This window comes from Dysidea avara, chromosome 2 (assembly GCF_963678975.1).
Source record: "Dysidea avara chromosome 2, odDysAvar1.4, whole genome shotgun sequence".
NCBI lineage: Eukaryota > Metazoa > Porifera > Demospongiae > Dictyoceratida > Dysideidae > Dysidea > Dysidea avara.
The window spans coordinates 47,756,642-47,782,954 of NC_089273.1; the positions used below are offsets into that span (position 1 = coordinate 47,756,642).

The window sequence follows — 26,313 nt, forward strand, 5'->3', positions numbered from 1 at the left end:
CGAGCTCCAATCGGGCTGCAATTTGGTACACTTAAAGGGCTCATTAGGCCACTCCAAGTCATACCTTAGTTTCTGGTCACTCCCAAGCCTACAAATGGATGCGTGCGGGCGGATTATCAGGACTTCAGGACTATAGACTCTACTGTGACAATATACTGTATGATATTATTATTTGCTCAATTTAGCAAATTCATGTTGATTTTGTTTTTAGTCAAACTTAACCAACAACATAAGTAGTTGTGCTTCGCAAAAAATGCACTAGGAAAGTTGTAGATGGATCATGGCTAGCTATACACTGATGTATAGCATTTAAGTATATTTATTTATTTATTTAGAATATACTATAGGAAATGTTGTGCTCATGTAGCTACTTATGCTTTCCAAGTGAAATAAATGTCTCATTAGCTATGTCAGGAAAGTATTACTATGACTTATAGCTAAGTTGTTCAAATGATCATGATCCAAAATGAAATTTAACTTCTATTTTCACATCAGAAATTCTTCATTCAAATGTGAAGTCTTAGCCCACTAGCTATGTGTTTCCAGCCTTCTATTCAGTAACCTTGAGAAAAGTAACTGTCAAAGTTTTGAGTCATTGAGTGCTCCAGACTAATGTTTTTTAGTGATCATCTGGGAATGTTTAAACTATAAGGGTTTCTAATTGCCAATCTAATTTTAGTTATGGAAAAGTTTAAGTTTAAGCTCACCGAATGTTGCCGGCTTTCCATACCCCTGTAGTGTTCAGTGATAAGGAATTTGAAGTTACTAGACTAATCATTAGAGGACTATATTTGAATTATAAAGTTAAAGCTATGGCCCATCTGCATGGACTAGTAGTTAATGCTACTGAAATTACTTTGGTTACAGAAGCAATAGTAACAGTTATAATCTGAACAGCTATATAATCAAGGACAAAACTAGCTATAGTTAGAAACATTTTATTAGTTTGGCATATATACCTAATATTAGAGTTAAGAGTAGTGCGACTGCTCTATTGGAATCCCTGACTGCTCTATTAGAGTATATCGATCTTTTGCAGTAAAAAATAACTGTCTTGCTGGGTCACGTGCACTTAAGCACCTGTAATATTAATAATAGTCCTCATAAACTAGGGTTTCAGGTTTACCATGAGGGCGGGTGACCAGAAACTAAGGTTAGACTTGGTGTGGCCTTAAGGCGAATCTCAGTACCACGTTTGGAAGGAATCCGATGAACATTCACGGAGTTATGACCAATTATTTGCATAAAATTAGGTCGAAGGTCTGTCACGCCCACAGGGTAAACCGCTTGAAGGAATGAGCTGAAAATTGCTATGTAGATGAAGTAACTATCGTAGGAGTGCCTTTTTGTGGTTTGAAAGGAATCCAGTCAAAGGCCATCGAGATATGACACAAAACCCAACCTGTGTCACAATTACGCGATCGATTTTATGAATAAAAAAACTATTAGTTTTCACGCCTACCAGGAACACCGCATAGAGCAGTGATCTGAAAATCGGTGTGTAGCTGGAATAATTATCATAGAAATTCCTTGCAGTGGTACAGAAGAATCGGATTACAAACCGCTGAGTTATGATTCCAAAGCCATCTAACTACCTGTAGCATATGCGAGATCGAGATACTCTAATAGAACAGTCAGCCTAATAGAGCATTCAGCTACTTATATAACTTACTCCATTACAGAATTATCTAATCCAAAACAGCCAAACTGTAAAAAAAGAGTGCGGCCCTCAGAAAGGCTATGGTGAAAAAAAGATGTGAAATCCAAGCTGGCGACCAAGAAATGGCTGTGATGGTAGGTTAATGGTAAAAAAATTAACAACGACAAATCAGGTGAATTTTGTGCCGCTGGTCTTGGCACAAAATTCACTTGAATTGTCGTTATTAAATTTTTTACAATTAACCTACCATCACAGCCATTTCTTGGCCGCCACCTTGGATTTCACATCTTTTTTCACCATAGCCTTTCTGAGGGCCGCACTCTTTTTTACAGCTTGGCTGTGTTGGATTAGATAATTCTGTAATGGAGTAAGTTATATAAGTAGCTGAATGCTCTATTAGGCTGACTGTTCTATTAGAGTATCTTGATCTCGCATATGCTACAGGTAGTTGGCTTTGGAATCATAACTCAGTGGTTTGTAATCCGATTCTTCTGTACTACTGCAAGAACTTTCTATGATAATTATTCCAGCTACACACCTATTTTCAGCTCACTGCTCTAAGCGGTTTGCCTGGTAGGCGTGAAAACTAATAATTTTTTTATTCATAAAAATCGATCGCGTAATTTTGACACAAGTTGGGTTTTGTGTCATATCTCGATTGCGTTTAACTGGATTCCTTTCAAACCACAACAAGGCACTCCTACGATAGTTACTCCATCTACATTGCAATTGTCAGCTCATTCCTTCAAGCGGTTTACCCTGTGGGAATGACAGACCTTCGACTTAATTTCACGCAAATAATCGGTCGTAACTCTGTGAATGTTCATCGGATTCCTACCAATCTTGGTACTGAGATTCGCCTTAATGAGCCCTTTAAGTGTGCCAAATTTCAGCCCGATTTGAGCTCGCATTCGTGTTTTATGGTGGATTTTGCAAAGTGTGCAAAAAGAAGAAGAAAAAAAACCCAAACTTTGGCCGCTCGTATCTCGGAAATGGCTGTAGCGATTTTCTTCAAAATTGGAATATGGACTCCCCTACCTGGCCGGCACTTGTGTAGCAACTTTGGTTTCAATCGGATTAGGAATCACGAAGCTACAAAGGTGTGAAAATCGCGTTTACTTTATTCTGTAAATATACTCACGGTGTGGCGCGCCGGCTTCTTGGGCCTCACGACACACTACCGTGTGTCTTGATATGACATTGCAAGTTATTCTGTAGGGAGTTCAGCTACAAACAGTTAATCTTATAGACAATTCAGCTACAAACAAGTCACCCTGTAGAGAGTTCAGCTACAAATATGTTGCTGTAGAGATTCAGAACATTATAAGTCACACTGAAGAGAACTCAGTTATAAACAAGTCACCTTGTAGAGACAACAAGTCACTCTGTAGAGAATTCAGCTACAAACAAGTCACTGTGTAAAGGGTTCAGTTACAAAATAGCTACCCAGTAGAGAGTTTATCTAGATCAGCTACAAACAAGTTACTTTATGCACTGTTCAACTACAAGTAAGTCACTCTGTAGAGACTTCAGCTACAAACAAGTCACTCTGTAGTACAAACAAGTCACCGTGTAGCTGGAGGGTTCAGAAACCAATCAAAAAAAACACTTTGTGAAGAGTTCAACTATACAAACATGTTATAACTCTATAGAGAAAGTTATAACTCTATAGAGAGATCAGCTAGAAACAATTAGTCATCCAGTAGAGAGATCAGCTACAAGACATCACCTTATAGAGAGTTTAGTTACAAGGGAACCACAATGTAGAGAGTTCAGCTGCAAACATATCACCCTGTAGAGAGTGCAGCTATGAACAGATCACCCTGTAGAGAGATCAGCTGGAAGAAATCACCTTGTAGAGAGTTCAGCTGCGAACAAATCATCTGTAGATAGTTCAGCCAGAAACAAGTTCACCCTGTAGAGAGATCAGCTAGAAACAAGTCACCCCATAGAGAGAGCAGCTACAAAGAAACTATCCTGTAGAGAGTTCAATTACAAACAGATAACCCTATATAGAGTTCAGCTACAAACAATTCACCCTGTAGAGAGAGCAGCTAGAAGATGTTACCTTGTAGATAGTTCAGCTACGAACAAACCACCCTGTAGAGAGTTCAGCTAGAAGAAGTTACCTTGTAGAGAGTTCAGCTACAAAGAGACCATCCTGTAGAAAGTTCAATTACAAACAGATAACCCTATAGAGAGTTCAGCTATATACAAACATTTCACCCTGTAGAGAGAGCAGCTAGAAGAATTCGCCTTGTAGAGATTTCAGCTACAAAGAAACCACCATGTAGAGAGTTCAGCTGCAAACAAGTCACCCTGTAGAGAGTTCAGCTACAAACAATTCACCCTGTAGAGAGAGCAGCTAGAAGAATTCGCCTTGTAGAGATTTCAGCTACAAAGAAACCACCATGTAGAGAGTTCAGCTGCAAACAAGTCACCCTGTAGATAATTTAGCTACAAACAAATCAACCTGTAGAAAGATCAGCTAGAAGAATTCGCCTTGTAGAGATTTCAGCTACAAAGAAACCACCATGTAGAGAGTTCAGCTGCAAACAAGTCACCCTGTAAATAATTTAGCTACAAACAAATCACCCTGTAGAAAGATCAGCTAGAAGAATTCGCCTTGTAGAGATTTCAGCTACAAAGAAACCACCATGTAGAGAGTTCAGCTACAAACAAGTCACCCTGTAGAAAATTCAGCTACAAACAGATCACCCTGTAGAAAGATCAGCTAGAAGAAGTTACCTTGTAGAGAGTTCAGCTACAAAGAATCATTCTGTAAAGAGCTCAGCTGCAAACAAATCACCTGTACAGAATTCAGCTACAAACAAATCACCGTGTAGAGAGATCAGCTAGAAGAAGTTACCTTGTAGATAGTTCAGCTACAAACAATTTACCCTGTAGAGAGATCAGCTAGAAGAAGAGTTACCTTGTAGATAGTTCTGCTGCAAACAATTCACCCTGTAGAGAGATCAGCTAGAAGAAGTCACCTTGTAGAGTGTTACGTTACAAAGAAATCACCATGCAGAGAGTTGTATTATGTATATAATTTGTACATTTACTGATAAATTCAGAAATATTTAAAGTATTTAACATCTGCTTCATCTTTTCTTCTTCCTGTGGTAAAGAAAAAAGATTGGTTAAAAAAGGCCCAAAGCCAGACATAGGCCGGTTTTGGGGCATACAAATACAAAAAAAAGTGAAACCTAATCCAATACAGCCAAGCTGTTAAAAAAGTGTGCAGCCCTCAAAAAGGCTATGGTGAAAAAAGATGTGAAATCCAAGGTGGCAGCCAAGAAATGGCTGTGATGGTAGATTAATGGTAAAATTTTAACGACAATTCAGGTGAATTTGGTGCCACTTGGTCTTGGCACAAAATTCACCTGAATTGTCGTTATTAAAATTTTTACCATTAACCTACCATCACAGCCATTTCTTGGCCGCCATCTTGGATTTCATATCTTTTTTCACCATAGCCTTTTTGAGGGCCGCACACTATTTTTACAGCTTGGCTGTTTTGGATTAGATGTATACTTACCATACATTTTTATGTCAAAATTAAATTTTTCTAGTGCCATTTTTTTTTCTAGGTGCAGTATCACAAGTTTACGAAGTATACTAATAATTTAGGTTACAAAGTACAATTGTAGTATGGTGCATGGGCGAATCAAAGACTGCCGCCATTGTTACAAATCAGTTGTATACTGGCTTACAAATGATTGTAGCATGGTTAAGGACCACCTTTAGGGGCGTCTGGATTCGGTGGAATGGAATGGTGGACTGAAATGGAATGGTGGATTGGAATGGTGGGATGGAACGGTACTTTGGTAATTTCAATTAATGGTTGCCTCTTTAAAAAGACAGCCTTCTAACAAAGACCACCTCTTTACAAAGACCATTTTACTTTAATATCTGAATTGTTGTTTTAGAGCCCTATAAAACAGTCACGCTTATTGATGAATTGTGTGCTACATGTTATGTCTAAAAAGTCAGTGATATCTGATTTATGATACAATACAGTAATAGCTATATACCCCATACAAAAACAGCTTGGCTATACAAAAAAGATGTGTCCACGAAACTAAAAGCAATTGGCAACTAAAGGAGCTAATATCTGGTGAGGCCAAGAAATGAATGTTAATATACCGGCAAGTAAGTATAATTTACAATAATCTTGGTCCTTTGTCATTGACTTGTGCAGTCTGACTGTATTCCTAATTAATTCCCTGTAAATCTAATAGGCTAGTAAATCGGTACCTTTCTAAATAGTACTGTGTTGTAGAGAAGAAAAAAGGTAGCTAAATTATTAGCCAATTAGAGTTACAGGGGATTAACTAGGAATGCAGCAAGACTGTACGAGTCAACGATAAAGGAACAAATTGTTATAAATTATAGTGAGTTATTTGCCAGTATTTCTTGGCCTCACCCAAATATTAGCTCCTTTAGTTGACGTGTTACCTTTAGTTTGATGGGGACATCATTTTTGTACAGTCAGATATCACACTGACTTTTCTAGGCTTGTGACGCACAACTGATCAATAAGACCATTCTATGGGGATACACTCTAAGACAGCAGCAATTTAAACATTAAAGTAAAAAGGTCTTTATAAAGAAGTGGTCTTTGTTAGAAGGTGGTCTTTATAAAGAAATTACCACCAATTGAATTTACCAAAGTACCGCACTCGACCATTCCATTCCAGTCCACCATTCCATTCCACTGAATCCAGACACCCCACCTTTAGGCCACAGAGTCTGGCCACTAATTAGTTCAAAGACTTCAAACGAAACCAAACACCAGACCAACACAGGAAGTCACAATGCAGGGCTAATAATGTCCAGGACTAACAAGGAGGTAAATCGCTCTGGAACGAATGAGCACACAACACTGCACTCATCTGAATGAATGGGAAGCAGTACAACCACTGGGCTGAGCCCGGTAATCTACCACGCCCTCGTTCGCCAATAAATTAAGCTAACCAAGACTATTATAGTGCTGCATCACTCAACAATGAATATCAGACACTTCAGTTACACCTGTCTAAATGATTCAAGCTGTACAATGGCTGGAGTGATTGGCATCAATGATTGCACCTCGCGCTCGTTCATAACAAATGTGCTACCAATGAATAAACTAGCTAACTATGAATTGACTAACCATCAAGACAGTAATTAATGAGTAAAATCGTTCCTTGTACACAGCGCTCAGCGGTAGCCAATATTAGCCTTGTGTTTTTGCTCCTTCCGCATTACAAATGGGTGCCTTTAATCTGCGCACGCCCCAACCACAAATCAGTTAGAACACACCTGCGGCCCTCGGGTGGAGTGTTTACAAATCAGATACAAACCGAATGGGTGTGTTACAACTATTACATACATCTAAAAACCATGTGTCTGATAATATTGATTATTCCTCAGTGTTTCTTTTATCCTACATGTCCATCCTTTTAGGACAGGGTGGAAAACATATACTACTGTCCAGTGTCTGTTGTCTACTATATGGCTATATGGCTATAACTTATGTGACTGGATCTGCAAAACCTAACATAATGGTGCATTTCCTCAAATTCTTTATTATTGTATCTACTTAGCCAAGTGTATGCTATGGCCAAGTTTCAGCCTTGTATGCTAACAACTTTTGGAGTTTCAGCCTTACAAAGTAGCAGCAACAGAAAGATTGATTTGTACAGCAAGTATTGGGAAAGTAACAGGTGCTTCCAAAAATTACTGTAACTTACAAACGCAATGCAGTACAAAATTGCAAATTGCACCATTGTGTTTGCCATGAATAAGGGAGTCTATTACATGGTAGGGTTTTCACCTACCACCTTTGGTCACCACATACAGATACAAAATCAGTAAAGAAAAAACGATCACGTATGATCGCTTTTACATGATGTAAACAAACGCCCATAACTCATGTATCCTTTAGGCTACTGCTACAAAACAAAGGTTTTCAAACTTCCCTTGAGTAGGAAAATACGGTAATATCCATGTTTTTATCATTACACCCTTTCTTCACAAAGATCAAAGCGTTTATAAAAAATTTGGATTTTTTCATTTACACAAATATTTTATCCATTGCAATCAATAATAGCCTATACTCAAAATTTAGGCTTGCGCCATTATGTCAGATCAAGTACTCAAAATGGTATTCAAATATTTGAATAGTTACTGAATATTCAAATAATAGAGTATTCATTTGAGTCCTACACTCCACACATTATGGCCTAACTATATGTATTGTGTCCAATTTTTGCCGTTTTTATGCAATAAAAATGGTATCATGTCAATGGCTTTTGTATGCTAGCTATCATACAATATGGTAGTACTGTATATAAAACATCATGAAGGTTTGCACTTTTCCATGACCAGATACCGATCTCACAATACCTTCATTGGGGTTGCAGTATTGGTTAGGTTATAACCAAGCCCTCAGTGTGACCTGAAATACTTCCCATTGATTGTTACAAAAGTGGAATTTAATACTGACTAACTCACTACCTGACACTGCCATTCAGACAAGTGTAACTCAACAACAGATAAGGTTACATTTTTGATTTTTTCACCATCCGAACTCATTTCAGCTTGACAGGTTCCTTTTAGCATAGTACTGCATGCTTCATGGACTTAACTGTGTCCTCTGTTTATATATATATATATATATATATATATATATATATATATATATATATATATATATATATATCATTGCTGACAGTGCACACAAGATATCAATTCATGGTAGCACCACGTGATGGTTTCCTTATGTTTGTAACAGGAATTGTCTGAGTTTTATTTTGATAGGGTCGATTACAGAAGTCCTTTTCATAGTGTTCTTCATACGTAAGTTTATAACTCTGCATAATGGAATGCTGAAATGAAGTGTAATGGCCACTGGCTTCATTGTTTCGGTAATTGATGGTTGAGGCAGGTGTTCAGATGAAAACAATAAGATTGGCTTTCTTTTAATGCAGTATGCATGGGTTTACCCATATTACAAAAAAAGTTAACAAATAAGTACAAGGAAATTTAGGACTTCAATTTTGATTAGGGGTCAAAGAAAGAAGCAATGAAACAAGATAGGTTGTCTATGCTTGAAGGTTTATGTACATTTATTATCTAGTTCAGTCATGGGCAACTAGCTATACTGAATGAACTAGAAATTATGTAAATGTCCAGTAGTATATCAAGTGCAGACAACCTCCTTTTATGTTTTTGATCCCTAATCAGAACAATGATTCCTCATAATTATCATGTTAGGAATGTTCCCTAACTTTTGTATCTAGCTTTGTACCTTAGGTAAGTTGATTGTATTGGTGGGATATATAGTACTGTTCACCCAGTTCTATATGGGACCAAAAGGATAGATAGGATGGACTGTGCTCTATTGGCGGGACATATGGGACAGTCCTTAGGATGTCCACCCTGTTTTATATGGGACCAAAGGATAGGATGGACAAGTAGGATTATGCTGTATTAGTGGATAGTCCTAAGAATGTCCACCTAGTCCTATAAGGGACCAAAAGGATAGAATGGACATTTAGAATTGAGTTACAATGGTGGGACATATGGGACATTTCTTAGGATGTCCACAGTCCTACAGGCTCAGTGGGACATCCTACTTAGGACAACAGAAATCCAATGGCAAACTTGGAAATGAGTGATGTATGTGTTGCTAATTAAGAATAATTATCTTAAGTATTAACCATAATACCTGGCTACACTTTAAATGTATGAATTAAAGATTTTACATATGCTGTGCAATTATGGTATTCCTGGATTGTGTGATGAATAACATGTGTGATTTTAGGAGCGACTTCCCCTCCCTCCACTGTAATTCCTGATGGAAAATTAAGTGAGTTTAGAGCTGACTGTAGAATTGACAGTGCAAATGGGAATTTTAACTTGTATTACAGGAGATGATAGGCCGGAGTTGGATGATCCCTTCATCAATGTCGTACCCCAATTTGCAGATACACCCCAATCTGTAGATCTCTTAAAAGCTCTAGGTGCAATCCTTGGATTAAAGGATAATGAAATTACTGATATTTTTAAAAGCTATACTTGCCAATCAACCGAATGTTGTAAAGCAGTGTTGAATAAATGGCTCCAGAGCGATGATCACCCAACTTGGGGTAAACTGGATGATGCCATCAACCTCCTCAGACCACCACTAGCTGAGTCTGGTTAGTCTCTTAGTAAAATTATTTGTTGTTATTCTGTATACATTATTTAAGTCTTTATTAAAACAGCCAAAATATAAAAAGGTCCCCCTTCCCCCCCAAAAAACCCAAGATAACAAAGGTTGTAAAATCAGTGCCAAAGCCAATAAATGGCTGTAATGCTCATAGTGCCAATTATGTTCAATGATTGCACTCCAAAAGAGTTACACAAATGTTATTAGCTCTAACTGGACAAGAAGTGCTCAGCTTGGGAATGGATAAAAACTAATACAGCAGAAAAATTATTCAAACACAATCCAAATGTAATTCTTAATATCACACTAATGTATGAGTAAAATTCCTGTAATGCAACTATCATCTACCAACTATCTAATCTGTGCATCTTGTATTGTATGCATACATCACAGTGTTTAGTAATTGGAAGTGTAGTGGTTTGCTAGGATCTTATAAAGCTAATGTACATGCTTGTAATACTTTACAGAAACTTATGAACTGGATAAAGAATATAATAAAAAAAACATTTCTGCTAATGATGATAGGCTACATGAAGTTCATAAATACAACATTCTCCTTGTTGTAGAAAATCACATGCAGTTTAAAATTGCTATTTGTCATATGGAAGAGGCTGAAATCACGAAAGTAGTTATTAAAAGCCGTCCTTATTTTTTGGGGACTTGGGGCCAGGTACCAGTTATACTGGTACAAATGATGGAATCCGAAGGTGAAAATGAATCTGAGAATTTCACAAAGAAGGCATTATCGTCGATGCCACATATAAAATATGTTTTTGCCATTGGAGTTTGTGGCACATTTGTTGATAACAATGATTATGAAATTGTTCCAAGGGTAAATCTGTGTGAGGTAGTGATCTCGTCACATGTCATCAATCAAGATGATTCAGAAGATTTAACAAAAAGTGAACTCTTTAAATTTCTTAAGAGACCAGAATATTCTGAGATTGATACTAAGTTTGGGAAAATTTTCAGTACTTCATCACCTGTAGCAGACTCAGATGCTGTGCAAAAACTTCTTGATAAAGATCCCGAAGGAATTGCTATTGAAATGGATGGTGTTGGTATAGCCATTGCTTGTAAAAATTCCAATTCTAAAGTGGAATGCCTTGTTGTTAAAGGTGCTTCAGATTTTTTTAAACGTGATACTTTATTCCCTGTTGGTGCTGGCAGAAATGCTGTGAGATATCTTTCTAGAATGTTGAACAAGATGCTTGCAGGTATGGTATGTATGTAGTACTGTATTTTCTGGCATGCTTTGGCACAAATGTGACTGGGTTTCGGAAAAACTATCTGTATTACCCAAAAGAGCAGATTGGATGAACACAAAGTTACATGAATGAACTACCAAATTTACAATGAAGACTTCAGTGGTACTCTTTTGTTGGCAGCTTTTCCCAGCACAGTGGCTATTGATAAGAGTGGTCTAGGGCACTAATTGAGGTCTGGAAAGTATGGGGATGGCTGCATGTGGCTGTACAGCTCTGTGGTATTCAATAAAGACCTGTACTGTAAATTTCCTTTGCAAAATCAACCAAGTTATAGTGTTAGCCCTGAGGTCACTTATATGTGTATGGCTATGGAGGCGGTTTAGCTGAAGAAATGAAACTCATCTGATTATGTTTACTACATCATAAACAAATACATGTGACATGCATACTGTTGGGGCAACAGAAATAAAACAAAGATTTTCAAACTCTCCATAAGCAGGCAAATAAGATGGTGTATAGTTTTAATCAAATTGAGTCTTCTTTCTCTGAGTAATGGCCTAATAAAAGTTACATATTTTTCTTGTACCTTGCATAATTTTTATGATTTAGTTTTTTATTCTCCATACATATTCTTGTGTGAACAAGTCGGGTTTTTTCTAAGATAGTCAGAAATACTTAAAGCCAGAATTTCTCAATACTTTTAAGTAGGTGATAAAACCGGTTTTTCCTAGACTAAGCCACAAAATAATTATAATGACAATAGCCACATTTAACTTGCATACAAAGCCACTTACCTTTAGTGTACGCTACTGTATGTGATCAGGTGTTTACATTTTAATGAAATTGTTGTACATAAGGCAATTATATTTTTTATTACTTAAGGAAATGTGTTCCTATTTGTTAAAATTCAAAGTAGCAACTATTATTTATTACATTAAAGCTTATTAGTTCACTTGTTACAGTCTTAAGTATGTATAACAAGTTGATGTTGTGCTACTTCTAAAAACCAGGCGCCATGCAGCTAGCTAACTCATCTGGAATTAACCAATTATGTATTTCTATTTCATGTTGTGCAATAATGCATAATTAATTTATTGTAATCTCGGATTTCATAATTCATGCATTTTCATAATTCTTTATTTCTGTTGCTATGTACTGCTAAGAAAATGCTTTTTAAATTGCTTTTTACCAACATATTACGTACAGACGTATCTTCTAAACTGTTTTATAGTTTGACTATAGAGTTTTTTCCCACAAATTCTCTCGATAAAGCCTCAAAGCTGCTCTTCATTTTCATTGACATATGTTTGGGATATGCCCCTTTCTAACCGAAGGGATAGACTATTTCTGGTAGTCTACGAGGCCTGCACTGTTGTTTCTCAATTATTAAGCACCAGTAAAACCCGAAGGGAAGGTAATTTACAAAGTCTGAGGAGAGTTGCCACACCTGTATTTCAGACTGCCGAAAAGAAACCATCTCTGAGCAAAGTTTACCAGTGTGTAAGTTAATACAGTCTAATACTTCTTACACATAAAAGCTGCTTTTACCATTTAATGATTTTGCTCACGTGGGTGCGTACGGACAAACATAGATAGGTAGATATGTAGATACTGTAGATAGGTACACACACACACACACACACACACACACACACACACACACACACACACACACACACACACACACACACACACACACACACGCACACGCACACGCACACACACATACATACTTTTACGAAAACACTTTTAGTAAACCTGGCACACGCCCACAGCCGGCCTTTGGCTGGCTGTGGGCACATGCCTTTAAAAAGTGAATTACTAAATTATTGTTATAAAGTAGTTGATTTTCCAAAATCTGGTTACAAGAGTATGTAACTTAATTATGATATGTACATAAATATGTGAAGCATACAACATTTCATTTTCACTATTTGTGACCGGATCTATGAAAATCTGACACAATAGCACAAGCCTAAATTTCCAGTATAAAGGATTGAAAAAAATGGTGAAATATTTGTGTATTATTGAAAAAAATTGTAAAATGTTTGAACACCTCTGTCTTAGTGAAGCAAGGGACTAACAATAAAATCCTAGATATCATCTTATTTATCTATTCAAGATGAGTTAGAAACTCTTTGTTTCATTGCAGTAGATCCATGGATACGCAAGTTATGAGCGTTTATTTATGTGACACCGAAGCGATCGTATGCAATCAATTGTTTCATGAATTTCACCTTTGTATTCAGTGAAGAAAGGCGATAAATGGACAAACATAACCAATAACAAATTCCCCTATCCATGGCAAACACAATGGTGGAAATTGCAGCCCAGATTGTCTATCCTGTTGTAAGTTACAACCATTTTAGTAAGTGCCTGTAATTTATTTTCCCAATAATTGCTGTACAAATCAATTTTTCTGTTGTTGCTACTTTGTAGGGCTGTAACTCCAAAAGTTATTGGCATATGAGGTTGAGACTTTGCTAGAGAATACACTTGGCTAAGTAGATTATAAATAGTTAATAAACAGGAATTCGAAAAATGCACTATTGTGTCAAGTTTTTGCAGATCTGGTCAAATTTACAATATCATTACCATAGACTCCGGTTATTAGGCGCACATGGTTATTAAGCACACATTTCCTGTTAAGCGCATATGGTAGACTTGTGCTAGACACCTGTTTGTTAAGACGCATATGGTTGAAATCGCCTCTGCCACCTCGTACTACGTAGAATTGTTGTCAGAATGAATCAGACATGTCACAGTGTAGTGGAGTAACAGAACGTGCACACACTGACAAACATAGCTAAGTAATTCTTTGTATAGGTATCAACACATATAGTGAAAACAGTGTACATGTATGTCTTCTTGACCTTTGAGTCAGTGGTGATATTGAGAAGTATTGTGCGTGCTCTTAAATCGCTGTAACGACCCATCCTCCGGGCCAGAGTTGCTGGCGGTCAACCTCACTACAACAGCACACTCGATGCCTCACCAGGCCTGTGTCTAGCAGATACTGCCATCTGTAATAACGATAGCTATAGCTACTACCTGGCTTCTAAGGATTTCCGTTTCCATGACTGAAGCAAACTATTAACTGGTGTTCAAATTGATTGAAAACTATAGTGGGTACAACTAATTTCCTCTTAGAAGAAATTCCTTACCGTAATTTATAAGTGCATACGCTTAACAAGAAAAGTAAATTTCACAAATAAAAAAATTATAAGCTCATGTGCCTAATAACCAGAGTCTATGACGTGATATCATTATATTACAGTATCACAATAGCACAAGCCTAAAGTTACAGTATCATATTGACGTATTTACTGTACATTTAATTTTTTACAAATTAAAAATTACGGAAAATAATGCGGTCTTTCAAACAATGCATAACTTCTGCATATTTCAGTTTACAGAGATGGCATTGCATTTATCAGAATAATTGATAAATTGCACATTGAGTGATATTCAAGATTTTGTATAGTGACCAATGGAAAAGAAAGGAGAGAGCCTTGCATGGTGAATTTATGCATCCAGGTACGAAATTGTAATCTGAAAAAGAAAAAATCTTGTTTTTTTGAGTGGTTATCTTTTTAGAATGGCAAGTTAAGCCATTTGTACGGGTGGATACTTACTCTGTGCAATTCAACTCATTGAATGAGACCAAGTTTAGCCAATTTGGGAAAGGGCAATCCACCATACTTCTGAGGTTTACGTACTGAGGTAACAAATTTCTTCTATAGAAAATTGTACAGAGCTCGCATTGTGATGGAGTCAATTGTAAACAACTGCTACTATGAAAATGTTACAACAAAAGTTCGGATGCCATTGCATAGAAAAATTCTAGGGCTTTGTTTTATGGATGGTTTGTCGGGAAAAGTATGGATTATAATGTGTGTACTTTGTCTTATTTGTATATAATGCAAATACATGTATTTTCTTTTGGGAAAGAAACAATGGCTGTTCAAAACATTTTAAACTGATCAGTGGAACTAAGCTAAAGCTACAAAAAGAATATGAAGTGGTTTTTTAGGTTGTTTTATGCATATTTTATAAGAATTAAGGTTAAAACTTATTGTTTTGTAAATTTTTCCAAAATTAATGTTATAATTTCCATTAACCTTTATGCATTGAAAACAATGAGGTGAAATATTTGTGTATTATTGAAAAAAATCTGTGAATGTTTTGAATGCCTCTTTTTTAGTGACGGAAGGAACTAACAATAAAAACCTGGATATCATCTTATTTGCCTACTCAAGAGGAGTTGGAAAGTCTTTGTTTTGTTGCAGTATACCCAAGGATACGCACGTTATGAGCATTTGTTTATGTCACATCAAAGCAATCGTACGTGATCAATTTTTCTTCACAAATTTTGCCTTTGTATGCAGAGAAGAAAGGCAATAAAGGGACAAATATACTCAGTAAATGATTCGCCTATCCATGGCAAATACGATGGTGAACATTTCAACCCAGTTAGTGCATCAATTCACTTTTAAGTTACAGCTATTTTAGTAAGCGCCTGTAACTTCTTTTCCCTATACTCACTGTACAAATCAATTTTTCTGTTGTTGCTACTTTGTAGGGCTGTAACTCCGAAAGTTGTTGGCATATGAGGTTGCAACTTTGCCAGAGGCTAAGTAGATTATAAATATTTAATATAAATGAATTCAAAAAATGTGTCGGTGTTTTACAGGTCCGGTCACATTTGTCTACAGATATTACTTGAAAGCAATAAGTACAATATATAGTAAAAATTAGTAATTTTACAACTAGTTGAGATCAATACAATAAAAATGTGCCTGAACAAGGGAGATAATGATCACACAAACCACTTTCACACCTCACTTCAAAAGGAAGGGAAAGTGTATAAATGGCATAATAGCACTGCTATCAGTGCTCAGGAATGCATTGACAAGAAGTGGTGGTAGTATATACAAGTTATATTCCTCCTAGGAGGGATATAACTTGTATATATACTACCTCCATTTCTCATTAATGTATTTCAGGAATTCTCAGAAATCACCTGATTTCTTTGATGAAACTGTGTGATCTCTGCATTAATAATTATAATGATATTTCAAAGGATCAATAGTGGGTTTTACTTTTGTAAAGTAAGCCAAAGCATTGATCATGGACTTGGGGAAGAAGATAGTTTGTTGTTTTACGGAATGAAGAAGGGCACCAATTAGTTTATATTGCTGTTCTAGTCATGTGACGTGATGTACAGGTATAGCCTGGCACTGGGCGTAGCACTTAATTGATTTGGCCATTAGTGTAAACATATTCACTACTTTAGTTTATACATGGCTAATGAAGTAAGTACTCTAGTGCACTTGAATCATATTTATACTGCTGTTTTGACACCTGGCACGATGTCATGTACGCATCGTGACTTTGCGTGGCTCATAATTGACTAACCCATTACAGTAGTTTATTCTTGGCTAGTACAGTAAGTACTTTATAGTGCACCTAAGCTTCATTATAAGCTTCTCAAATTTGGGCTTCCTGTGTTTAATTTGCATACCCACAATCAAAGCGATTTGCATGCTCATGTCAATACACTTACGTTTGTCCTCTCAGCAGCACCTTATAATTGCTCTTACGACGTTAGCCACAACCAGAATTCACATGGTCCCATATAAATACACTCGCAAAGCATTCCTGCAGTTTCCCACACTTGCAGGTGAGTCACCCAAGTGGAATATATTAGTTGTAACATGGGCACTTGTGATTTGGCTGAAATATGCGGATGAGCATGGGGTTCTGCAGGGCCTGAGTGCGAGTGCATATATTTCAGGCAAATCACTCTTGCCCATGTTACAACTACTACTTAAATTGCAAATTTAATCTGTACCTTAGCCATGCCTATATTAGCTAAACTATAGTAACCTCAATTATCCTCCAGATATAGTCAAATTCTGAAATTGGATGATTTTGACCTCACATTTTCATCCAGATATATAAATTATTCATATTTGGATGGTTATTATTCATCTCTCTATATACTAGGAATTATGCAAACTTCATCCATAAGTAGATGTTCCTTGTCTTCCAATTTTGGAATATATTTGTTGCCATCCAAAATTGAATGCTGTATGTTAAGGCCATAAAGTGTAAGACATTCAAACATACATTCAATACTTCAAAAGACCACCTAGTTTTGCTAGACCTTCAGAATGTGTGCTTATAATGTCCATTTGATTTCACTTAAAGCATTTTGAAAAAATAAAGTCACTTTCCTAAAGTGTCTATGCATGATACTACAAAGACATGGGATCAAGAGTTGATTATATACAGGTATTAGAAAAATTAGGAATTTTAAATCAGAGTAGAGACAGTGTGTAGTGTTGCAATAAAAAAGTACTGAAATAAGCTGGATCGGAGTAGTACATAATGTCCAAATACTGTAAAACAATAAGAAGTGAATATCCCTACTGTGCACAACAGGGATATTCACTTCTTATTGTTTTACAGTATTTGGACATTATGTATTACTCCAATCCAGCTTGTTTCAGTACTTTTTATTGCAGTACTTTTTATTGCAGCACTATACACTGTCCCTACTCTAATTTAAAATTCCTAAATTTTCTTATGCTTGTTTGTGAAGTTTTTTTGCAAGCTCATGACCACTAAATAGCCTGCTTTACACAAAACCAATCAAATATTTTGAAAGAGTTAATCACAGCACTATTATACTAGATTATGACTCATATGATAACAAGTGATTAGTGGGTGGCTCTACATAAGCCTGTAGACAATAATGGATGTGGGTTCATGCATACTTACGGACTGATGAATGGGCATGGCTACCATATGTCTACAGACAGTAAATTACGTAAGTGGGTGTGGATTCGTGAATACCTACAGACTGATGAATGGGCGTAGCTACCATATGTCTACAGACAGTAATTTACGTAAAGGGATATGGCTCACAAAAGAAGCAGGGCTATGCTATGACGTGTAGTAACACATCCGCATTTAATTTAGCACATGGGGTCAGACCCAAATAATCTGCAAAGCGGGACCTGGATGTCCCGACTTGGTTTAACATTGTTACTAAATAAACTATATTGACTTACACATTGCTATATAGTTCGCCGTGAATTGCTCTCTCTGGTCGATATCAAAAGTGAGTCACATATGTGTGTGTTCAAATAGTTTGGTGCAATCGGCAACCACATGTATTCGAATAGTTTGATGCAATATAGACTGGTAGATGGAATCTGTACTGTAGTCTATTAACACTCAGCAGTAGAACCTTGACTGATAGCCATGGTAAAGAAAGATAAAAGGAAAGACAATAGTGCAAACATTGTATGCTTATCAACATACCAAAGGTTTTTTCTTTAGCGAACTAGAAACGTTTCTGCAAAAGAATTAGTCCTGTAGCTGTAGCCAGTTTTCCGCTACACTTGACTGAAGGCATCAGGCAGCCAGGCAAGCAGGCAGTAGAAAATTCCGTTGAATGTATATATTTTTAAATTCTGTAGCAACTTGATGGAAACATTTCTGGTCAATCTGAAGACACTTTTAGGCTTGGTTTTACCCAACCAATACTGTCATGTCGTTGTGAGGAAAAATCACAGTAGGTTTTTGGGTAATATTATATCACGGATTTCCCCCACACAGTCAATGTCCCTACTATACAGTACTATTATACTGTATGATATTTAGGAGAGTATCCAATGCTGTATTTCCCCTTCAAAATATACTACGTAATAATGTTATGCAATAGACATCATCATCAAAGGTGTTAACTTGCTTCAAGTGCTATAAGGGCCTTGAAGTGCTTGCAGGTCTTTGCTTTGATATATAAACGTCTATCAGCAAGTCTTTCATGCTGAAGCCATGTGTTGGAGTTTACTTAAATTATGCTAAAATGTTCGGATACATTACACAATGTTGCACAAATATTACACAGTGCATTTTGAAGGGGCAATACAGGCATTGGATACCCTTATGAACTGTTGTTGTGATATACAACATTATGAACAATAATTATGATGTCATGGTTATAAATCTTGATAAATTTTTGCATACAGTACACATACGTTTACTCAATGTATATCTTATACCAAACAGAATTTCTGCAAATGCAATTGGTCATTAATATTATTTTGTAGAACAGTTAAATTATAAGTTGCAATATCGCATTCTGATATTACAAGACAAGCGACATCTGATTTGGATGGCAACAAAATAGGTATGTATTACCAACTTATGTTGTTGCCCTAGCCATGCTCTGAAGTTGCATTCGTGATTGGTTAGACTCAGCTACAAGACATGCCAAACCGTCTGTGTAGTGCATACATACAATTACTTTGTAATTCACATCTGTAATGCAAGATGCAATATATCCATTGATGAGAAATATGGATATGCTATGGTCCAGATGTGCTATAATACTACTGTACTAAAATACTGGTTGTCACATGAGATTCAGGATATGATGCAGCTCCACCGATTCATACATTCATGCCTATAATATATCTGCTCAGGAAGGTAGCATCATGGAAGTCTGTTATGTAGCAGTGTCATCAATTAATGGCAGATCCGTCGGATTGCCTTGTTCAGAGACCTTGCCAGTGACTACTCAGAGAGCTACTCAGGCACCCCACCCTTCTGAATTGCGAGATAAAACGCTTAACTCCAGTTAAGCTGTAAATATACAATTTAACAATGATTTATACATCAATCCACCTTCAGATGCTTCTTTTAGGCAGTCTTTTACGTTCTTCCCATTACATGCACATTACTATAGTCCATTCTAATTAAGCGCGATAACAGCACGGAGTGTCAAAAGTGAAGTACTCTGTTTCATATACCGGGTAATGAATATCTAAACCAAAACAGCCAAGCTGTAAAAAAAAATGTGCCCCCCAAAATGGCCTAGGTGAAAAAAGATGTGAAATCCAAGGTGGCGGCCAAGAAATGGCTGTGATGGTAGGTTAATGGTAAAAATTTTTAATTACAACAATTCAGGTCAATTTGCATTCCAAATTCATCTGAATTGTTGTAATTAAAATTTTTGCCATTAACCTACCATCACAGCCATTTCTTGGCCGCCACCTTGGATTTCACATCTTTTTTCACCTTGGACTTTTTGGAGGCCGCACTCTTTTTTACAGCTTGGCTGTTTTGGTTAAGATATCACTTCTTTTTGTATTGCAAGCCACAAAGCTGGCCATGAGCTGGCTTTGGTGCTTCCTTTAAATGTGTTTTTTCTTTACTGCAGGAATTGTAGAACAAAGGAAGTAACTGTGTGTATAGTTTTTGTCTGATTAAATATTTGTATATTTAACACTGATTGAGTATCACATACTATAGTTAATAAGGTGACTTCTTACATAATTGAACTGTAGCTGAAACTCTTATTGTTTATAGCTGAACTCTTTTCAGGGTGATTGCTTCTAGCTGAACTCTCTACAGGATGATTTCTTTCTACTGTAGCTGAACTCTCTACAGGGTGGTTTGTTTGTAGGTGAACTCTCTACATGGTGGCTTCTTTGTAGCTGAACTCTCTACAAGGTGACTTGTTCTAGCTGAACTCTCTACTGGGTGATTTGTTTGCAGCTGAACTCTCTAACAAGATGATTTGTTTCTAGCTGATCTCTCTATAGTGTAACTTGTTTGTAGCTGAACTCGCTACAGGATGGTTTCTTTGTAGCTGATCTCTCTACAGGGTGACTTATTTCTAGCTGATCTCTGTACAGGGTGAATTGTTTCTAGCTGAACTCTCTATAGGGTTATCTGTTTGTAATTGAACTCTCTACAGGATGGTTTCTTTGTAGCTGATCTCTCTACAGGGTGACTTCTTCTAGCTGATCTCTCTACAGGGTAAATTGTTTGCAGCTGAACTCTTTATATGATGGTTTCTTTGTAGCTGAATTCTGTACAAGGTAACTTCTTCTAGCTGATCTCCCTACAGGGTGAATTGTTTGTAGCTGAACTATCTGCAGGGTGATTTATTTGTAGCTGAACTCTCAGCAAGGTGATCCTTCTAGCTGATCTCTCTACAGGATGTCTTTTTTCTAGCTGAACTCTCTACAAGGTGATTTGTTAGTAGCTGAACTCTCTACAGGGTGATTTGTTTGCAGCTGAACACTCTATATGATGGCTTCTTTGTAGCTGAACTCTCTACAAGGTAATTTCTTCTAGCTGATCTCTCTACAGGGTGAATTGTTTGTAGCTGAACTCTCTACAGGGTGATCTGTTCACAGTTGAACTCTCTATAGGGTGATTTGTTTGCAACTTTTATTTTTGTGGGTCTGTTGTGTGGAACAATTTAAGATCTGCTGTTGCAGAGGCTGCTTCTTTGTCTTTGTTTAAAAAGTTGTACTTTCGTTAACTTGTTTTGTATGTGTGTGTATGCCTGTTGTATTTATTATTGTAATTGTTTAGTGTTTGTGTTTTGTATTTAACTATATGTGACCCGGTCTGCGAAAAGGGCTCTTATAGCCTTTCCAATTGCATATATATGGTAACCAATAACTTGACTGGCGAATATGGTACAAGCCTACAATTTGGTCACTCAACAACCCTAACCTGGCAGTAGCTGTGGGTGTAATTACATGGTGATAGCTTTAGTAGATTAGGAGTTATGATTAGCCAAACATAGATAATTGGAAAGGCTATAAGAGCCCTTTTCGCAGTTTGGGTCACATATTATATTTTACTTTTAATCTTTACAGGACTCCACTGAAAATCAGTATTCAGTTACTGAGTGGATCCCTGTTAAAAAATTACAATTACAATTACAGCTGAGCTCTCTGCATGATGGTTTCCTTGTAGCTGAACTCTCTACAAGGTAACTTTTTCTAGCTGATCTCTCTACAGGGTGACTTATTTGTAGCTGAATTATCTGCAGGGTGATTTGTTTGTAGCTGAACTCTCAACAAGGTGATCCTTCTAGCTGATTTCTCTACAGGATGTCTTGTTTCTAGCTGAATTCTCTACAGGGTGATTTGTTTGCAGCTGAACACTCTACATTATGGCTTCTTTGTAGCTGAACTATCTACAAGGTAACTTCTTCTATCTGATCTCTCTACAGGGTGACTTGTTTCTAGCTGATCTCTCTACAGGGTGATTTGTTTGTAGCTGAACTCTCTACATGGTGGTTTCTTTGTAGCTGAACTCTAAACAGGGTGATTTGTTTTCAGCTGAACTCTCTACATGGTTGTTTCTTTGTAACTGAACTCTCTATAAGGTGTTGCCTTCTAGCTGATCTCTCTACTGGATGAATTGTTTCTAGCTAATCTCTCTATAGTTATAACTTGCTCTATAGAGTTATAACTTGTATGTATAGCTGAACTCTTTACAGGATGGTTTTTGGTTGCTGAACTCTCTAGCTACATGGTGACTTGTTTGCACTACAGAATGACTTGTTTGTAGCTGAACTCTCTACAGAGTGACTTACTTGCAGTTGAACATTGTACAAAGTAACTTGTTTGTAGCTGATCTAGATGAACTCTCTACTGGGTGGTTTCTTTGTAGCTGAACTCTTTACACAGTGACTTGTTTGTAGCTGAATTCTCTACAGAGTGACTTGTTGTAGCTGAACTCTCTATGGGTGACTTGTTTATAGCTGAACTCTCTTCAGTGTGGCTTATAATGTTCTGAATCTCTACAGCAATATATTTGTAGCTGAACTCTCTACAGGGTGACTTGCTTGTAGCTGAATTGCCTAGAAGATTAACTGTTTGTAGCTGAACTCCCTACAGAATAACTAGCAATGTAATATAATTCTATAATGGAGTAAGTTATAAACATAGCTGAATGCTCTATTAGGGTGACTGTTCTATTAGAGTATCTCGATCTCTCATTTGCCTCACGTAGTTGCCTTTCCAATCATAATTCAGTGGTTTGTGATCTGATTCTTCTGTACTACTGCAAGGACTTTCTATGAAAATTATTCCAGCTACAGTACACACCGATTTTCAGTTCATTGCTCTAAGCGGTTTGCCTGGTAGGCGTGAAAACTAATAGATTTTTTATTCCTAAAAATTGATCGTGTATTTATGACATAGGTTGCATTTTGTGTCATGTCTCGATAGCCTCTAACTGGATTGCTTTCAAAACACATAAAGGCACTCTTACAATAGTTACTCCATCTACATAACAATTTTCAGCTCATTCCTTCAAGGGATTTACCCTGTGGGCGTGACAGACCTTTGGCCTTGTTTTATGCCAATAATCAGTTATACCTCCGTGAATGTTCATTGGATTCCAACCAAATTTGGTACTGAGATTCGCCTTAATGAGCCCTTTAAGTGTGCCAAATTTTAGCTTGATTGGAGTACTCATTCGCGTTATATGGCAGATTTTGCAAAGTGTGCAATAAGTAGAAGAAAAAAATGAAGGAAAACAACTCAAACTTTGGCTGCTCGTAACTCAGAAATGGCTGGAATGATTTTCTTCAAATTTGTAATGTGTACACCCCTACCTAGCGGGCATGTCTTTAGCAAATTTGGTTTCAAGTAGATAAAGGATCACGGAGCTACAAAGGTGCGAAAATCGCATTTTCTTTCCTCCTGTTATTATACTCACGGTGTGGCGCGCCTGCTTCTTGGTCCGCATGACACACTACCGTGTGTCTTGATATAATCTATGACCATACACGGTATTGTTAGTCGTGTTGACTTTAGGAGCTTCTGCCCACCATTGAAACTGCCTAATGGAGGCCTGTGTATGTGCTGAAACCGAGGCTGAAATTATTGTTATGAAGTGGATATAGTACTAGCACTAGTTATGAACGTGAACGGCTATTCATGGTGGATCCAGGGGGGATCCACAGGGGGCATGTGCCACTGGCTATATCCCCTTATTTATAACTATAGGTACATAACTTTCACTAAGTACTGTGACTGCTCTATTAGAGTATCTGGATTTTGACTGCTATATTAGAGTATTTTGATGGTTTGTAGCTTTATAGCAGTTTTACCCTCATGTTGATTCCTAGAAGAGATTAGCACTTCTACTTTCTTTTAAGCTTGCACGCAGTAAAATTTTATAGGGGTTGTCTTAATTAGCTCCCTTGCACCCACTTTTGAGTGTAGCTATAGTTCTCAAAGTCCATAGTCACACCACTGATGAACCGTATTTAGCTACTGGTGACCTCTACATAGTTGATGTTGATACTGTGCTGTATATTGGCTACATAGTTGAATAATTTTCATATTCGGTGATGTTTCCAATATTGTATTGCTGCATACAATACTGCAACAATGTATATTTCTCTCCTGTATGTTTTGTATACATGTACTGTGTACCCTTCATTGTGCCATTGCCACACCAATGATGTACCGGAACTTGGCTACTGGTGGCCTCTAGTACGATGCCACTATTGTGTTATATCTGTCACTATTGTGGCATATTGAGATCATAATTATTTTGATTGTGTCTTCACCACCTAGTCGCATGCACAGCCTCACCAGAAGGTTGTTGCATTGGTGTATGTGATCCGGTCCTAGATAATAATAATAATAATTTATTATTATTATTACTAGGACCGCGTCACATACAACCAAGTACATACACCAACGTGACAGCCCCCTCGTGAGGCTATTAGGTGGTGAAGGCATGATCCCCAAATCAACTCAATATGTCACAGTAGTGACAGATATAGCTAACACAATAGTGGCATCGTAACTAAAGGCCACCAGTAACTAAGTGCCAGTAAATCATTGGTGTGGTAATAGCACAGTGATGTGAAACACAGTATATGTATACAAAACATACAGGAGAGAACTAAACATTATTGCAGTATTGTATGCAACAATGCATTATAGGCAACATCACCAGATAAAAATTATTAGCCAATATACAGCACAGTATCAACATCAACTAGAGCTAAATAAGGTTCATCAGTGGTATATAGCAATGGCACAGTGATGGGTGACACACTATAATTATGCATACACAACTTCCAGAAGATAGCTACACAATACTGCAGGAGTATACAAGCCAGATGAACCAGATAAAGGAAGACAGCCAAGCCAGCCAGAGCCTATTAGTAGCTAAGCCAGGTGAAGACAATAAAGATAAAGCACGTATTGAATTGCCTGACACCAACACAAAGGCAGTTCGCCATGCCAGCTGCACAAGACAGGATTGTATATTTGTATTTTATATGTAACTGTATTGTAAAGAGCGTGGAATATATGTTTTAATGTTTTCTTGTATTGATTAATTACATATTCATGTGAATGAATCCACTGGCAGCTGGCATGGAGACTTGAGACGTTACAAACATAAAAACTTACTTGTAATCTTACATGTAAAGTGGCTTCTGGCTCTCCTGCTGTCACTACACGGACATCGCTAATCTTCTCCTTCGCGCAACCTGTAGATAAGCAAGGATGTGGTACTGGGCATTATATAGAATTACGTATAGTCAAGTCATCAGCATGAACGGGCACGGCGATTAAACGGTTGTGCCTTCGTTCACAGGCGACCGGTTGGTTCATGTCTCTAGGCCTTGTAGTTTTCTCAAACATTATTTATTTATTTATTCATTATTATTATTTATGACCAACTGCATTTCTTATTATTCTTAGTACTAAACAAAAAGAATATATCTGTCACAACTGTCAATAAGATGTCTCATCAATAGCCACTCCATCTGCCAAACTTAGTGATCTCCATTTCGTTCGTGATGCACGCACACATAATAAGGCTGCTGGAATAATTGCAAATGATAATTGTGCCCTCACATATTCCATCACAACACTATAATTCTTTTCCCATTTAACTGATAGAGAGTCTGCAAGCCTGCGCAAAAAATAATAAACCTCTGAGCCAAATAAACCATCTACAGAAAAGCACAGATGCGTGAAACTGGTATGATGCGCCAGACAAGCAGCACCATACTTCCTCCTTTTCTCAACTTCAGCAGTACGAAGGACAGCCTGAGGTGAACGAGATTGTTATTATTATTTATTATTTTTAGTACTTGGTTATTAATTATTATTATAACACGTGACACCTGAGACTGTGTGTATTGCTGTGCATGCATGTGTTACTCTAATTGATGTGCCTCATGTATTCTTACTGGCACCCCACAGCTTTGATCCTGCATGCTTGCTTGGGTGTAATATTAATTATGTTTAACTACCTAAACGTTATTAGTTTTTTGTTTGACACTCACCTGTATATGTACATACCTGCCAACTGGTCATGGATGTTCTAATCTGGAAGTTGGTGTCAACTATATAATCTGATAATTTAAGAGGGTTTGGTTGGTGTAC

The 26,313-nt window shown here is 37.1% G+C and overlaps 1 protein-coding gene across 1 annotated transcript in view; it reads left to right on the top strand.

Moving 5' to 3' along the window:
• The window catches only part of LOC136247505 (uncharacterized), a 224,227-nt gene that overhangs the window by 105,226 nt on the left and 92,688 nt on the right, over nt 1-26,313 (top strand). The window contains exons 11-13 of the mRNA XM_066039228.1: nt 9,474-9,518; nt 9,580-9,849; nt 10,328-11,077. Of these exons, the coding sequence (XP_065895300.1) occupies nt 9,474-9,518; nt 9,580-9,849; nt 10,328-11,077 (1,065 nt within the window). The remainder of the gene's footprint in view (nt 1-9,473; nt 9,519-9,579; nt 9,850-10,327; nt 11,078-26,313) is intronic.